Genomic DNA, 18,276 nt, shown 5'->3' on the forward strand with positions numbered 1-18,276 from the left:
GACGAATTTCCCCACAAACCATTATCACTCAATTCTGCAAGTAGTTCTTATTTACTATCGCTGTTCTAAAACAGATTTTGACCTAAAGGGACACTTTTTGGACACCATGGACATTTCTCAGTTTCCAGGCAGAAAGAACAGTAAAAATGCAGGCAGGGCACAGAACAAGGCACTAGGGACAAAATGTATGTGAAATGGTTTGATACAGTAATGTTTTACTATGTGATTTTAGTGTATTTGGTGAAAGTCACTTTTTGTCATTTTCAAATTTCCCGCCGTTCCGTCCCGACGCTCGCAGGGGACGGAACCCAGATGACAGATGCTGGCATCCGCCGGATTACATTGCCGAAGACACTGCAGGAGGGACATCGCGGGAGCGCAGGACAAGGTAAGTGAAGAACAGATGCTGGAGCAGCGCCGCATGGTAAGCCGAGTGTAGCTCAGGGTTACCGCTTTTGGTACTGAAACTTTACCCCGAGCTACACTCGGGAATACCATCAGGGAGGCTACGTGGTGAGGAGGCAACACATCGCCTTCTCACCACCTGTCAAACACACTTTAATCGCTTTTCAGAGGTGCAACCGTGCCTGCTGCAATTGAGAAAGAGCCCTTAGGTACATTCAGCAGCGGCTTGTTCACACATTAAGTTGGGGGGTGGTAAAACCCTGTGGCTGAGTTGTAGTTTTACCAACTACATGCTTCTACTGGGTTCAAGAGGTTACAGCAGGTGGTGAAAAAGCAACACTATCTATCCATTCAGTCGTATCCGACCCTTGGCGATTGCATGGACAGTCACTCGTAAGCAACTTTTTCCATGAATTCTCTTAGTAATTATTTTACAGGATAGGTTGCCAGGTCTTTCCCCTACCATGCAGAAGATCCCACATGGCCAGGGAAGAAACTAGGACAATGAAGACAGGAGCCAATTAACCTACCAGCATGTCTTTGGAGTGTGGAAGGAAACCGGAGTACCCGGAGGAAACCCACGCGAACACAGGGAGAACATGCAAACTCCATGCAAGAGGTGCCATGGTTGGGAATTGAACCCATGACCCAATTACTGTAAGGCAGAAGTGCTAACCACTAAGCCACTGTGCCATCCAAAGCAGCACAATACTGCTTGCTTTAATCCCTTGCTTTCTGTAATGCACAAGGCTGCAGGGTACATGCAGAGCAGCATCACTGACTTGAATGGGTCATGCATGCTTGACAAGTGGTACACCCACCAACCATGACAAGGCGTATAACTCCTGTTGAGGATGCGACCTGTGTGTACATCCATGGCGACTGCAGCTAAAAGGGATGGTAAAACATCTCAACAATGGGGTTTAACGCACCCCCCAGAATGTAAATGAGCGCTTACTGTTCTGAGCCCCTATAAGGCTGCTTTTACACTGATGTGCTGAAGTTTACCAGCACCATGGGAGCAGCACAGTGCACCTGCAATTTTCCATGGTCAGCTGTGCTTTGCCATAGACTTCTTTTATATCCTGCAGGGGTGATGCACTTTCTGAAAGCGCACAAAAACTCCTGCATTGAGGAGTTTTGGTACATTTTCAGAAAGTGCATCAAACCCACAGGATACAATAGAAGTCTATTGGCTAATTGCAGCAAACCCACAGGAAAGCAGCAGGTGTGGGTAGGCTGCAGTGCATCAGTGTGAAAGCAGCCCTATACTACTATTCCCAGTGTATTGCTTCAAGTGGAGTTCCACTCATCCTGTCAAAAAATAAAAAAGTCAGCATCTACTAAAACTGTGGCTGCTGACTTTTATCCCTCAACCCGTGGTGTGTCCCCCGCAGCCTGTTTCACCTGCCATCCTGGAGGCCGGCATCTTCAGTGTGGGCACCCGGCTGTGACTGCTTGCAGCGTCACAGCCGGGTGCCCACTGCATATGGACGAGTAGCGCTGCATGAATGGTCCTGTAGTCTTCTGGAACCTGTCATGTGTCCCAGAAGACTACGTGGAGGGAAGGAGGGAGGACACCTTCCGTTTCCGATTGCCTAGGTGGTCCGACTGCAATTGGGAGCCGGTACCTGTCAAATTCGGGTACCCGCTCCCCAAAGGTGCCAATCCTTAATGGTGAGCAGTCCTTAAAGCAGAAATTCCCCTTTTTGGTGGAGCTCCGCTTTCACACTGACCTGAAGATCTCTTTTCTGCTTCTGGTGCCACTCTGGAGACCGCTAACCATGATAAGAGGTGGAGTGCACTTGGTATCACTCTGCATGGGACAGGAGCCAGCACTACAGAGGAGGCATCGGCTTATGCAGCTCTTGCTCCCTACTACAGCTCCAACTTTACAAGTAATCCCTCTATATTGCACACTGCCGCTCTGGGATGGCGGGTCAGCATGGCCAGAGCAAGGTCTACCAGTCACCTGGCAGCAATCTACTTGTAGATGGCAAATTCCAGGTTGATGACCCCTGAACTACAGTAACTAGAAAAGAAAACAATTAGTCTTTTACTGACGGTGCACTAAAATCAGTAATAGGGACATAGACCGGGAATAGCACAAAATCTGCTTCCTGCTATATCTGCCGAAGCTTCACTACTTCCAAATGAAGGAAACATTTTCACACTCCCGAGCCCTCCCTCCTCGGCATCCACCACCCATTTGATTACCAACGCGCTAGGCCTAAGCACATCGGCAGAAAAAAAATGGGCAAAGCGCAGATAGTGTGATAGTAAACAAACACGATCTAAGGACTGCAGAATGGTTTCAAACGTCAAAGATACGTTGAGCGGCATTGGAAGAGCATGGAGAGTCATTATGTAACTGCTTTGCAGACAAGTGCACGTATTGATCAGTACAACGTGCGCCCATTCGAAGGACCATGCACCTAGAAAGAAGCAGGCCTCGTTGTGGTCAGATCTCCAGCGTAAAGCACTCCACCTGCAAACAAGCTTTTTCGTACTTTAAACAACTACATTTAATAGTGCAATATAACATGCAGCAACTGAAAGGGTTCGATACGTAACACACATACGGACAAAAGGCTTTGAAATCCTTACAGAAACACATTTGCACCTAAACCAGAGTATTACTAGTACTGGAGCCGGTCCAAAACCACTCTAACCATTAGTAAAGTGTCATCATTTGGCTTATTACCCATTCCGCGTCTTGGTCCCTCTCTCGAGTCACTCTACCACGACAACAAACTCACGACCGGGAGCTACGCGATACCTGGGAGAACACGCACCACGGCTACCTTATATAAACTTCGTTGCACCGCCCATTAATTAAATAAAACCCCAGCACCCATTGGACCAAAATAGATGCAGCCGATTGGCCGACATATTGCCATGTGATCTTAGGGAGTGAAAACGAGCGGAGGTGGGCTTTAAAATCGGATGTGCCAATGAAAAATTCCTGTTCATCTTTAGCTGGCTAATATGTTGTAGGAAGGCACTTATTTACAGTATAGTGATTTCGATTGGTTCCGGTCAACGCAAGCACATGAGCCTGAGTGGTTTACGGTCGCCATCTTGTAGGTTACCCTTCATAATACGTCTTTTAAAATGGCGGCTACATGTATCTAGTAGTGTGTGAAAAAAACGAGCTGTGCTGTCACATCACACAGGGGGCGCCTGTCCCGATGTGGCAAGACCACACAGCTCAAGCATATTGCTGAAAAGCCTCAATGTTATTGTGTGTGTGTTTTGCCGGTTTTTAAAATAAAGATTAGAAAGTAACATCGCATCCAGTGGTTGTCAGGTTTGGTGCTGCAGTGGGTCTTAAAGTGGTTCTAAAGGCTTAAAGGATAAGTTCACCTTTAGGACAAACATAATGCACTTTTTTTGCAGGTAAGAGCCTGGAAAGCGTTGTACAGGTCTGCAGAAGACCTGCGTGCCATCAGCGATCTAGTGATCACTGGATCAGTAGATAGCTGATACCATGCAGGTCTCTTGCAGACCTGTCAAAATATCTGCTTGCCATACAGGATGTACCAGCAAGCAGGTATACTGACAGGAAGGCTCCAAGCAAGCACAGTGGGCGTTGTAATAACACTGGTAACGTTAGCTGTGTAAAGTCATGTTAAAAATGTGATTTTTTTTTTTTTAAGCATTTTTGTAGTAGCGTTTTGCCACTTTTTTTGCGATTCTTAAGGTTTTTTTTTTAAAAAAAATAAACGTCCAAAAACACTGGTTTGCCGTGATTTACCGCTAAAAAACTCCTCTAGTAACCCACTAGTCCTGGGGTCTTTTTCCAGCCAAAAAATGTTGATTACAGTCTGTGTGCATGGACACATAGGATAACATTCTGGGGAGTTTACTGGCTGTAGAAAAAAAACTCAAAAGCCAAAAATAGCAGCTGTAAAAACATCTAGTGTGCATGAGGTTGAAACTTGAATGAACTACCACAGTGGTCCACAGCGCCGTGGTAGTTCATTGAAAACTACAAGCCCACAGCTGCTAAGGCTGTCAGGACATGTAGGCACTCATTCACATAACTCTGTGAAAAAGTGATGCAGCTGTGTGGGCGGAGCCCCACAAGGTTGTGCTGTTTTCAAATCTGACCTCTCCTCGTACTATCTGTCAGAGGGAAGGGGGGCGGCAGGCATGGCTGCGGCTATGGGAACATGGGCGGCACAGTGGCTTAGTGGTTAGCATGTCTGCCTTGCAGTAAAAGGGTAATGGGTTCAATTCCCGACCATGGCGCCTCCTGCATGGAGTTTGCATGTTCTCCCTGTGCCTGCGTGGGTTTCCTCTGGGTGCTCCAGTTTCCTCCCACACTCCAAAGACATGCTGGTAGGTTAATTGGCTCCTGTCTAAATTGTCCCTAGTGTCTGTATGTATGAATGTGAGTTAGGGACCTTAGATTGTACGCCCCTTGAGGGTTAGGGACTGATGTGATTGTACAATATATATGTAAAGAGCTGCGTAAATTGATGGCGCTATATCATTTATTCTAAATGTTACATGTTCCATGCTGAAAACAGGTGGAGCTCTCGAGAAGTCGGAAGTGACGAAACGCATCAAGGACGTGACATCCCCCGGACGAAGCTACGCAGTCTTTGTGGCGCAACGCGTTGGGGAGGGGCAGTGACGTCACCGCACATCTGACATGGCGAGTACTGACAAGCGTGGAGTACACACCCTCTAGTCTGATCTTTACCGCAGACAGCGGCTCTGTTACATTGCAAAGCGTTATGTTGTTTTACCAAATGTGAGTGCATTATGGAAGCAAAGAAATGGCTTAATATATCTCTGGGATAAGGCACTATTTCTTCTTTCTTCTTTACATGATACTGACGAGGAGCATCCAGTGATTGGAGCAAGGAGTGGATCAAAGGAGGGTTTATCCCTCACAAGCATACAGGCTGATTGCAAAGCTGCAAGATTGAAGTATTCCATTCAGTGGAAGGAGAGTGTTATCTAATTTGGTTGGAACATTTCAGCACTTTTTGAAATTGGAACTTTGATTATGAATTAACATTGATTATTCCCTAATAATATATATTTATTTGAATTTTTATATATTTTATATTCATCAACACTAGGTATATTGATTAATTAGAGATTTTATTTTGCACAAGTGACACATCAATTAATTTAGTAATGGTGATTATTTTACATTTTTTATTATAAGCACATAGCACTTTTATAAATTTGGAGCGCGGTTATAATTTGATTTTTGGTTAATATACGCACATCTAGGGAGAGTGGGCAGCATAACCGGCGATCCAGTATATATATATATATATATATATATATATATATATATATATATATACATATATTTTTTTGTATATTTTGGTGGCTCACAAGCACATTTATTTGTTTATTAAATACCCTGGAGTGCTTGTGTATGCTGGTTTAAGCTGAGAGAGGGTAATTGCATTGAATCCCACTATGGTGTGGCACCATTGATTTTACACTTATCACAGTTTGTACAGCTTGCTGTGAAGTTCATCTCACAAGTGGGGGAGTCACGGATTGTTCACTTGCATTTATTGTTATATATTCATATCTTTTGCAGTGCTGATATTCACGTTTAATTTGAGATTCACAGAGTGCTGTGTTTGTTCATCTTATAGTGTTTTTTTTTTTTCACGAGTGTTTTGCATGGAATCACACACCACTGAATAATTGTAAGGATAATGCACTATATTTAGTTTCATATTTTTGAGGTATCCTGGATCTGAAGTGGTGAATTGAATTGGATATTTTCACACAACATTTGGAAGATTTATTTTTCTGGACATTTTGGACTCTAATTTTGGACATTTATTGCAGTAAGATTTAGGGTATCTGATATAAGGTTTTGGAGAAAAGGTTTTTGACATATGTCCTTTTTTCACACAAATAGAGCTTTTGTTGGTATTTGATCACCTGTGCGCTTTTTATTTTTGGCGCTATAAACAAAAATTTTTGCTAACATTTTTTTTTTTTTAAAAACAATATTTTCTCTGTTCTGTCATAAAAAATATCCAAAAAACCCCAAATTTTGTCATAAATTTAAGCCAAAATGTATTCTGCTACAAGTTTTTGGTCAAAAGATCCCAATAAGTGTATATTGATTGCTTTGTGTGAAAGTTATAGCGGCTACAAACTATGGTATATAGATAATGGAATTTACACAGTTTTTACTTTCTGACTGCTCATCACATTTCTTGAGGTGCTAAAATACCAGGATAGTACAAACACTCCTTTTCGGAAAGTAGACACCCTAAGCTATCTGCTGAGTGGCATATTGAGTCCATGGAAGATTTATTTTTTTTCCACAAGTTTCTGGAAAATGACAAAAACGTTTTTGTTTTTTAGACAGAGTTGTCATTTAAATGATAAATTTCTTGCACAAGCCATGGGTATATGTGGAAATACACCCTAAAATACATTCTGCTACTTCTACCAAGTATGGGGATACCACATGTGTGATACTTTTTGGGAGCCTAGCTACATACAGGAGCCTGAAATCCAAAGACCACTTTGAAAGCCTGAAGGTGCGTAACTTCCTCATTTCACTTCTACACTACCTATCACAGTTTCGAAGGCCCTGAAATGCCAGGATAGCACCCCCCCCCCCCCCCAAATGACCCCTTTTTGGAAAGTAGACACCCCAAGGAATTTAAAAAGAGGCATGATGAGTATTTTGCAGATCTCATTTTTTCTCAAAAAATTTTGAAATATAAAAAAAGAAAAGAAAAAATAAGTTTTTGGTTTTTTTTCTTCATTTTCCAAAAACTTGTGGCAACAAACGAGATCTGCAAAATACTCACCATGCTTCTTATGAAATTCCTTGGGGTGTCTACTTTCCAAAAAGGGGTCATTTGGGGGGGTTAGGTGCTATCCTGGCATTAAAGGGCCTCCAAAACTGTGATAGGTAGTCAGAAAGTGTAATGAAGAAATAAATCCCTTTAAAAGCCTGAAGGTGCTTATTGGATTTTGGGGTCCTGTACTTGGCTAGACTACCAAAACGTCTCTCACATGTGGTACCCCCATACTCGGGAGAAGTAGCAGAATGTATCTTGGGGAGTAATTCCACATATACCCATGGCATGTGTGAGCAATAAATCATTTAAGTGACAATTTTGTGTAAAAAAAAAAAAAAACTTTCTGTTTGTCATTTTCCAAAAGCTTGTGGTAAAAAAATAAATTCTTCTATTGATTCAACATTCCTCTCAGCAAATAGTTTGGGGTGTCTACTTTCCAAAAAGGGGTCGTTTTGGGGGGTGGGGGTATTTTCTGCCCAGCATTAGAAGTTTATACCAAACATCATTTACTCTACTAACCACCTGAAGATTAAGCCTTTTCTGACACTTTGGCCCTGATTTACTATTGTGCCTAGGCGCACTTCGGTGGGCGAACGTCTAATTTTTACTAGCGACCGTCTACTTTTACCCCACGAAGAGATTTACTAAAGAGAAGCGTCAAGAAGTAGACGCCAAATAGAGTTTACTAACGAGACACAGATCAGGAATCAGACTCAAAAAGCAGACTTGCTAAGAGGCACATCTGACACCATGAAAAATCACTGCAGAGACATGTTCACATCGAAATTTGCTTTGCCAAATATCAGGACTTCACTTTAAACAATATCTGCCATTTCCAAAAAAATTTAAAATGGGTCAAGTTTTTTTTTAAGCAAGTCGACACAGTGAAGAACTAGACGCTTGTGCAGCGTATTTGTCCGATATAAATGCGCATGTGCAGAACACACTTTAGACGTCCTCTGTGGGCGCTTGCTTTTTAGCCGCTGTTCAATAGTAAATCTCTGTGTGGATTCCTCTGACAGGCGGCACTCAGTCGCATCCACTGTGTTTAACAAACCGCACTAGGCATATCTTTATGTATTCTAATTTGATTTCCTTAGTTCTATTGATTCTATTTTTGTTTCTTATCCTTTATAATTCTTTCTGTAATGATTTTACCTATTTCGAAGGTCTAGATAATATTTATTTTGACAGCTGAATGTAAAAATAAAGGTCTGCAATTCGAAGAAAAAAAAAAAACAGCGTGGGGGCCCCCTTCTCATCCATAACAAGCCCTTCAGGTCTGGTATGGATATTAAGGGGTAACTCCACGCCGAAATTAAAAAAAAAAAAACAGCGTGGAGTCCCCCCCAAAATCCATACCAGATCCTTATCCGAGCATGCAGCCCGGCAGGTCAGGAAAGGGGTGGGGACGAGCGAGCGCCCCCCCCCTCCTGAACCATGCCAGGCCACATGCCTCAACATGGGGGGGCTTTGGGGCAGGGGGGCTCCCCCCCTAAAGCACCTTGTCCCCATGTTGATGGGGACAAGAGCCTCTTCCCCACAACCCTGGCTGGTGGTTGTGGGGGTCTGCGGGCGGGGGGCTTATCAGAATCTGGAAGCCCCCTTTAACATCATCCGAGTGACCCCACCCCATGTGACATCATTGATGTCACATGGGATGGGATCACATGCTTGATGTCCCCGGCTGGCCCCGCCCCTTACCTATTTAAGAACTGTCAGAGAGAATTACTGCGTAAGGCAGCTAGCCTCTGTCAAGAGCGGAGCTTTTCTTTTTTTTCTTTTTTTCGGGTCGCCGCCGTGACATCGTGATTGACGTTGGATCTACTTCGGGGGACATTGTTTTATTAAAAGACTTGTGAAAGACCCTGTACTGTGTTTTTTTTATACTACACTTTTGCTTTTTTTGTGAATTAGTAGTGGGACCATGTACCGCAGACTCATTCACGCAGGGGGGGGCGGGATCTGGGAGCCCTCTTGTTAAAGGGGGCTTCCAGATTCTGATAAGCCCCCCACCCGCAGACCCCCACAACCACCGGCCAGGGTTGTGGGGAAGAGGCCCTTGTCCCCATCAACATGGGGACAAGGTGCTTTGGGGGGAAGAGCCCCCTCTGTCCCAAAGCACCCCCCATGTGACCTGGTATGGTTCAGGAGGGGGTCGCTCGCTCGCCCCCCCCCCCCCCCCCCTTTCCTGTCCTGCCGGGCTGTCCTGCTCAGATAACGGTCTGGTATGGATTTTAGGGGGGACTCCACGCCATTGTTTTTTAAATTTTGGCATGGAGTTACCCCTTAATATCCATACCAGACCCGAAGGGCTTGATATGGATGGGAGGGGGGACCCCACGCAGTTTTTTTTAATTATTTATTTAATTGACGGAAATTATTTAAAATTCAGCTGTCAGTGGGGAACCCCGCTGACAGCTGAAACATTACTTCTGCCCCTTCAGAGAGCTGCGCTATTATATTTGACATTAAAAAGTATAGAGATTGCAACATTGTATCTATTTGTATCCATTTCTGATATAGATGTTTTTATTCGGATACAAATAGATACAATGTTGCAATCTCTATACTTTTGAATGTCAAATATAATAGCGCAGCTCTCTCCCATCCATACCATCCATACCAAAGAAGAAAAAAACAAAGCTCCGCTCTAGACAAAGGCTAGCTGCCTTATGCAGAAGACAAGGTGACAGTTCTTAAATAGGTAAGGGGCGGGGCCAGCCTGGGACATCAAGCATGTGACCCCACCCCATGTGACATCAATGATGTCACATTGGGCGGGGTCACTCAGATGATATCCCCGGTTGGCCCCGCCCCTTACCTATTTAAGAACTGTCACCCTGTCTTCTGCATAAGGCAGCTAGGCACTGTCTAGAGCGGAGATTTTTTTTTTTCTTTTTTCGGGTCGCCATGATTGACGTTGGATCTACTTCGGGGGGTATTGTTTTATTAAAGGACTTGTCAAAGACCCTGTACTTTGTTTTTTTACACTACACTTTTGCTTTTTTGTGAATTAGTAGCGGTACCATGTACCGCAGACTCATTCATGTAGGGGGGGCGGGATCTGGGGGCCCCCTTGTTAAAGGGTGCTTCCAGATTCTGATAAGCCCCCCGCCCTCAGACCCCCATAACCACCGGCCAGGGTTGTGGGGAAGAGGCCCTTGTCCCCATCAGCATGGGAACAAGGTGCTTTGGGGGGGAGCCCCCCTGTCCCAAAGCACCCCCCCATGTTGAGAGAATGTGGCCTGATATGGTTCAGGAGGGGGGGGGGGCGCTCGCTCGTCCACCCCCCCTTTCCTGACCTGCCGGGCTGCATGCTCGGACAAGGGTCTGTTATGGATTTTAGGGGAAACCCCACACAGTTTTTTCTTTAATTTCAGCATGGCGTTACCCCTTAATACCCATACAGACCCGAAGGGCTTGGTATGGATGGGAGGGGGGACCCCACTCAGTTTTTTAATTATTTAATTGATGGAAATGATTTAAAATTCAGCTGTCAGTGGCCCGAAAATTGGCCGATTTTTTTTTTTTTCCGGCTGAAAAATCGGCCGATTTTAGAACCATCTATGGCCTGCTTTAGATGGGTCTAAAATCGGCCGATTTTTTGGCCGAAAAAAAAGGCAGATTTTCGGGCCATTAGTGGGTTAATTGGTTGCCCGTTTTTATGGGGATTTTGCCCCTTTTTTTTATCAGTAAATTTGGAAAAAAATCGGCCAATTTTGCCGATCATTGCCACGAAAATTGGCCGATCGGCAAAATCGGCCGATTTTTTTTCCAAATTTACCGATAAACAAAATGTGCCAAAATCCCGAAAAACGGCTGACCAATTATCCCACTGACGGAAGAGGCCCTTGTCCCCATCAACATGGGGACAAGGTGCTTTTGGGGGGGAGCCCCCCTGCCCCAAAGTACCCCCCCCATGTTGAGGGCATGTGGCCTGGTATGGTTCAGGAGGGGGGTGGGCGTTCGCTCGTCCCCCCCTCCCCCCCTTTCCTGACCTGCCAGGCTTTTTGGGGGGGATCACATGCAGTTTTTTTTTTTTTTAATTTCGGCATGGAGTTACCCCTTAACCATTTGCCGCCCGCCCTATGGCCAAATGGCGGGCGGCAAATGTCATCAGCGTTCTGGGTGGACGCTCGTCTTCGATCTGTCATCGGCCGTGTACCTCGGACACGGCTTATGACAGATCTGAATATCAGCCCCGTTGCCGGTACCATGTGACCTGTTGTGACCAATCACAGCAGGTCACATGACAGTTGTATACAATGGATGGCTTCATTCATGCCATCCATTGTATACTAGTGTCTAGCTGTGAATGGTCACAGCTAATCACATGCACATGTCATGTGATTAGCTGTGGCCAAATCACAGCTAAGCACAAAAAAAACCCCTGAATGAATCGATGTCCTTCAGGTAAATGCTTGCTTATAGCAAAGTAATTCTTTGCTATAAGCAAATTGTGTAAAAAAAAAAAAAAATACTGATCACTTGCCCAAAGTAGTACAATGTTACTATGGTAACATTGTACTACTTTGGTCATAGTGAAATATGAAACAAAAATCTTAAAAAAAAGAAATAAAATAATAAAAAAAAGAAAAAATATATATATATTTTTTTTTTTTCATACTGTCACCAGTCAGTGTCCCTGATCACCGCCATGCCAGTTATATGATGACACTGTATGTACTGCACTGGTGACAATATGTAAAAAAAAAATAGTGAAACTAATTTTTTTAATTTTTTCATTTTCCGAAAAATTATGACAAAAAAAATACAACTTCAAAAAACTCGACATGCATCCTATGAAGTACGTCCGACTGTCTACTTTGCAAAAAAGGGTAATTTGGGGGATATCTGTACTATTCTGACATTCTTGGACCTCAAGAAATTAGATTGGCTGTCAGTACTTCAGGATTGATCAATATTCAGATCTATACCATAGTTTGTGAACTCTATAACTTTCCTACAAACTAAAAAATACATCCTAATTTGGGTTATTTTCACCAAAGACATGTAGCAGAATACATCTCGGCCTAAATTTATGAAGAACAATTATTTATTTGCAAACTTTTATAACAGAAACAAAAGAAAACCTTTTTTTTTTTCAAAATGTTTGGTCTTATTTTGTTAATTTTGTTAAAATGTTTGTTAAAATCCCAGTGGTGATTAAATACCACCAAAAGAAAGCTCTAGTTGTGTGAAGAAAATTATAAAATTTTAGTTTGGGTACAATGTTGTATGACCGTGCAATTGTCATTCAAAGTGTGAGAGCGCTGAAAACTGGCCTGGGCAGGAAGGTGTAAAATTTCCCGGTATTGAATTGGTTAATATCCATTCCAGACCCGAAGAGCTTGGTATGGATGGGAGGGGGGACCCCATGCCGTTTTTTATTTATTATGGTGCTGGTTTTTAAATGTAATTCTCCCTTTTTTTTCTTAGCTCAGAAATTCACCTGTCACTTCCCCCAGCTAAAAGAGAAAGTTTTCTTGGTATTTATATCCCTAAAGGAAACAATGTTTACTTTGAGTTTATTAAAAGATACAAAGTTTTCTGTAACTTTATGGAAAGTGACTTCTAACCTTGTGAACTATAGTGAAGAAAAAAAAGGCTGGCATTTGCATTTGAAAATCAGCGCCAACATACACTTTGTATTGCGAAACAAAATTATTAACAATTGTGTAAACCAGGACATTATTTTTAATTGATTTTCATTCGTAAACAAAAAATTACATTAACCGAGGCGTTGGTAAACCGAGGTGCGCCTGTAATAGTATTGCAATCCTTTGTATTGGGATACATGGAACCAACATACATCTGAATTGGCAACATAGCACAACATTTGTGTCACATTTGAGATATCTGGCTAGTTACACTGACCTTGCCCTGGGACTTAGGGTTGATTCACACCACAGAAATACAGGCGGGATTAGTGTTCAACAGCTCCGTGGATTAGTGGTTAGCACTGCTGCCTCACAACGCTAGGGTTGTCGGTTTGAATCCCAACCACGGCAATGAATTTGCATGATCTCTGTTTGACTACCCTAGCATACATGTGCTGGTGGCAGCATCTTTCTGTCTAAATCAGCAGTTCTCAACCTGGGGGTCGCAACCCCTTTGGGGGTCGAATGACCATTTCACAGGGGTCTCCTAAGACCATCGGAAAACACATATTTCCGATGGTCTTAGGAACCGAGACACCGCTCCTGTCTCAGGCGATCTGTGGGCGGGATGATATGCTGCCCCTGTAACCTGGCCACACCTCCGGGATCACTCAACAGCTCCGCCTCCTCGCCGCTGATTGGCCACCGGAACTGTAGCTCAGGAGAGGCACACAGGCGGCCAATCACCGGCGAGGAGGTGGAGCTTGGAGAGGAGGAGCCGAGCGGCAGCGCGCGGAGATCGAAGAAGATCGAGGGAGCTGCAGTGAAGAGAGAAGAGAGAGGCCAGAGAAGGAAGACAGCTGACAGGTAAGTGCAAATTTTGCTGCTGCAGCCAGGTATGCAGGCTGTAGATGGGAGAGGGAGAGAGCAAGCCCAGGCTGGAGCAGGAGTCAGCAAGGTAAGTATCATTGGTGTCAGTGGAAGGGATAGTGCCCCATCATGTGTCACTAATACCAACGATGGGGCACTATTCCTCCCCCCACTGACACCAACGATGCTGCACTATTCCTCCCCCCACTGACACCAACGATGGGGCACTATTCCTCCCACTGACACCAACGATGGGGCACTATTCCTCCCACTGACACCAACGATGGGGCACTATTCCTCCCACTGACACCAACGATGGGGCACTATTCCTCCCACTGACACCAACGATGGGGCACTATTCCTCCCACTGACACCAACGATGGGGCACTATTCCTCCCACTGACACCAACGATGGGGCACTATTCCTCCCACTGACACCAACGATGGGGCACTATTCCTCCCACTGACACCAACGATGGGGCACTATTCCTCCCACTGACACCAACGATGAGGCACTATTCCTCCCAATGACACCCACGATGGGGCACTATTCCTCCCACTGACACCCACGATGGGGCACTATTCCTCCCACTGACACCAATGATGGGGCACTATTCCTCCCACTGACACCAATGATGGGGCACTATTCCTCCCACTGACACCAACGATGGGGCACTATTCCTCCCACTGACACCAACGATGGGGCACTATTCATCCCACTGATACCAACGATGGGACACTATTCATCCCACTGACATCAGTGATGGGGCGCTAGTCCTCCCACTGACACCAATGATGGGGCACTATTCCTCCCACTGATACCAACGATGGGACACTATTCCTCCCACTGATACCAACGATGGGACACTATTCCTCCCACTGACATCAGTGATGTGGCACTACTCCTCTCACTGACACCAATGACGTGGCACTACTCCTCCCACTGCAAAATTACAGTTATGAAGTAGCAATGAAAATAATTTTATGGTTGGGGGTCACCACAACATGAGGAACTGTATTAAGGGGTTGCGGCATTAGAAAGGTTGAGAACCACTGGTCTAAATGATCCCTAGAATGTGAATTAGAATGAGGCCTTGTCTGTTCAAACACCTTTAAAGTTGCACCTTATGTGAATGTCAAACGATGGGATGAGATAACGGCCTGGACTAATGATTGATTGGATAATGCTGGTTTGCACTCCACCCCCTTTTGGGAAGGTTTTTTTTTTTTTTTTTTTTTAATTTAGTTATTTATTAAATTTTTCATATTATTACAAAAACCCAAAAAGGGAAAAAAATTTTCATACAAATAAACATTTCTAACATTTCTATCTATCCCTTACTAAAAACTCTTTTCTTTCCCATCCCACTATCCCCCCTTCCCACCGCTCCTCCCCCCTCCTCCCCCTCTGCAGACTCTATCCCATTCTACTCTCTTGAGGCTTATTAAATTTTTTTTTTTTTTTTTTTTTTTTTTTTGCTAACATCCTGGTTCATATTTTCCTATATTTCTCTTTCAATCCTGCTCTTTCCCATTTTTCCCATCTCCTGAAATAAACTCTCATCTTATCTTCCTGCATATGATATGATCTTTCCATTCTACCTATCTGGTTTACTCTATTAATCCAGTCTTCCTCCTTTGGTACCTCAGCCCTCCGCCAAAACTTGGGTATCAACCCTTTCGCCGCATTCAAAAAATACCAAATACCTGAGTCTTTATATTTATTTACTGATGTCTCTACATTGTGTAGGAGGCACGTCGTTGGGTCTAACCCTATGTCAATTTCAGTTATTTCTTTAATCAATTTGACTATTATCTTCCAAAAAGCCTGGATTTTCGGACATTCCCACCACCCTTTTGGGAAGGTTTGTCAAACCATGAGAAGAGTGAGCGAGAGAGAAAAGGATTTTAAAAAAAATTAATAAAATAATAGCATGGAGTCCCCCCACCAAATCCATAACAGACCCTTATTCGAGCATGCAGATACCGCATGCCTTCAAATATTTATTTCCTTTGTTGAATTGCCTGCTTGGTTCACACTAGATGTGATTTAAAATTGTGCTTTTTGTTGGCAATTTCACCGTGTTTTCTGTAGATTTACCAATGAGTTATTGAATTTTCAATTGTGTTTTGCACTGCGGTTTCTATTGTAGTTTATATATGAAATCGCTACGAAATGCTGAAAAAGTTAGACAAGAACGACTTTTGAAATTGTGCTGCAGCAAATCGCTTACGTTAAGACACTCACATCCACATTCATTAGATCTGATATCAAGTACAATTTCAATTCCCAAATCGCACCTGAAATCGTGCACCCTGGATGCGACTTGGCATGCGATTTGCATGGCATGCGACTTGCAAATCGTATGCCAAGTCGCACCCTATTGTCTGCTATTAGAGCAGTCACATGGGTGCGTTTCCGACACTGATTTCTAAAGTAGCACATGTACTACTTTTGTGGCGATTTGCATAGATATCTGTGTCAGATGTCTTGCAAATCGCAAGGAAATCAGCATCTTCACTGTACGTCACACAATTTCTAAATCGGCTTTGATGTGACTGGGGTGTAAGGCCTTTTTATGCTAGATTTCCTGAGTGTTTTTCCGATTTATGGGAAATGCTGCATACTAGCAAAAATGAATTGTCATTTTCAGTATTGCATGCGAGATGTGGTCATGTGACTGCCTTAACTCATGAGATAATCTGGAGTGAATTGTGCCCATAGGGCCAAGAAATATTGCCAGTAGGGTTCCCTTTCACATCCCTGTTCAATGTTCTGTTGTTTGCTGCACAGGTACACTTCACTGTGGCTTTCTTTCTGACTCTGATTTGTGGGGCCTGTATACCAAGGGTTAACGCAAGTGGGAAGAGAATTAATCAGGTGCAAACACTTTCTCTGACCAAATGAATGACAGTGGTGGGTGTGGCCTACCTTATATAAAGAGATGTAGTAGTGGCTGCTTTTTCGCCTTGTACAGGCCACATTATTTTCTGCAAGTCATTGTCTGTGGTGGTTTGGGGGAGAAAGAGATATTGTGGTGAATTGCCCCAGGCCACACTCACGCTGTGTTTGGATGTGGGCTGTAAATGTTTTGCATGTTCTTCCTTCTAAGGTGTGTTTGTGTGTTATTGTACAATGATTTTGTGTTTATTATCTTTGCATTGTAATCCTAACACATGTCCATTGCTCTGCTCTTCCAAGTTTGCTTTATTTAGAATGAAATGCAGTTTTCAGACAAACATGATGAGAAATATATGTGTGGGGGATTTGGGGAGGTGTTTTTATTTTGGCACGTATGCATTTTTATATTGATATTTTGATCTTCAGCTTGTTTTGTGGATAAGCCTAAGTGATTCATATTAATCATTTGTTTCCTGCTGTAACCTGTGAAAGCACAGTTCATTAGAAGTATAGTCTTTTAGATTGTAAGCTCTTATGAGCACGACCGTTCTATTTTAGCAACATCAATCCTGCTTTTTTTTGTTTTGTTTTTTATATTTTCACCAAGATATCGAATGTACCTACTTGTTGTTGCTGTCCAAATAAATGTGGAATGTGTATTTGATCAATAAACATTTGGACTATTTTTTTTGGGGGGGGGGGGGATTTTTTCATGTTCTAGTTGACTGTAGCACAGTGGCTAAATGGTTAGCACTTCCATCTGGCAGTACTAGGATCGTTGGTTCGAATCCCAACCATGGCACCTCCTGGCTAGAGTTTGCATGTTCTCCCTGTGCCTTCTCTGGGTACTCCTGTTTCCTCCCACACTCTAAAGACATGCTGGTAGGTTAATTGGATCCTGTAAAAATTGGCCCTAGTATATGTATGAATGTAAGTTAGGGACCTTAGATAATATGCCCCTTGAGAGTTAGGGACTGATGTGAATTTACCACATATATATGTAAAGCGCTGCATAGATTGACAGCGCTATATAAGTATCTGAAATAAATAAATGTACTAGCACCCCTAACTTTTTTGCTAGCTATATAATATGCCCAAATCTTCCTTGTTAGAGTGCATATATGCAAGTATGTCCAAACTAACAAACCAAAAGCCCCCTATTGCACCAAGACCATGTTTTGTACCAATGAATAGGTCGTGTTCAATGTGCAGCTAGCTATTCTTTTTCTACAATCCTCTTAACAGTAATAAATTGGGCCCCACAATTTATATTGACTTTGGGCCTTTACCAGCAAATATATATTTGCTAATGTCATATACACAGTAGAGCTGCAAGCATACATTCACCAATGCCAAATTCACAATAGAACTGCAAACATATATTTGTGAATGTCATATACACAATGGAGCAGCATGTAAAATTGCTATGGTGCACTAATAAACGCCAAGATGGCTGTTGGAGGAGGTGCTAGAGCAGCTGTCATACCGAAATATGTCATGACGTTGGCGGAAGGACGTTTGCACGCACCCGGAAGTGGTAGTGGGGAGTGTTAGTGGATGGGAGTGTAGTTAGGAGAGTTTAGTGGTAATTTGCAAGTCTATTTTTTAGTTTTGTGAATTGTTCTTTTGTGGAATTCCAGACCACATCTGGACATGGCGAGATTACTGTTGTCCACCAAGGAGCTGA

General features: G+C 43.4%; 1 protein-coding gene and 2 long non-coding RNA genes across 3 annotated transcripts in view; 2 read left to right on the forward strand and 1 right to left on the reverse strand.

Annotated features, from left to right (window-relative positions):
• Positions 1–3,246, reverse strand: part of SF1 (splicing factor 1) — an 82,210-nt gene extending 78,964 nt beyond the window's left edge. The window contains exon 1 of the mRNA XM_089681656.1: positions 3,110–3,246. Coding sequence (XP_089537782.1) covers positions 3,110–3,113 — 4 coding nt within the window. The 5' untranslated portion in view covers positions 3,114–3,246. The remainder of the gene's footprint in view (positions 1–3,109) is intronic.
• Positions 3,247–3,324: 78 nt separating this feature from the next.
• LOC149459080 (uncharacterized) lies at positions 3,325–5,470 on the forward strand. Its single transcript, XR_016313355.1, has 2 exons — positions 3,325–3,488; positions 4,941–5,470. It is a non-coding gene; the product is annotated as an uncharacterized LOC149459080 (long non-coding RNA).
• A 5,538-nt stretch (positions 5,471–11,008) lies between these two features.
• On the forward strand, positions 11,009–17,261 carry LOC149459081 (uncharacterized). The gene is made up of 2 exons (XR_016313357.1): positions 11,009–14,904; positions 15,553–17,261. It is a non-coding gene; the product is annotated as an uncharacterized LOC149459081 (long non-coding RNA).
• Positions 17,262–18,276: the final 1,015 nt, after the last annotated feature.

Source organism: Staurois parvus, unplaced genomic scaffold (assembly GCF_062004578.1).
Source record: "Staurois parvus isolate SC_StPar_1 unplaced genomic scaffold, SC_StPar_1.0 ptg000275l, whole genome shotgun sequence".
In the NCBI taxonomy this organism is placed as follows: domain Eukaryota; kingdom Metazoa; phylum Chordata; class Amphibia; order Anura; family Ranidae; genus Staurois; species Staurois parvus.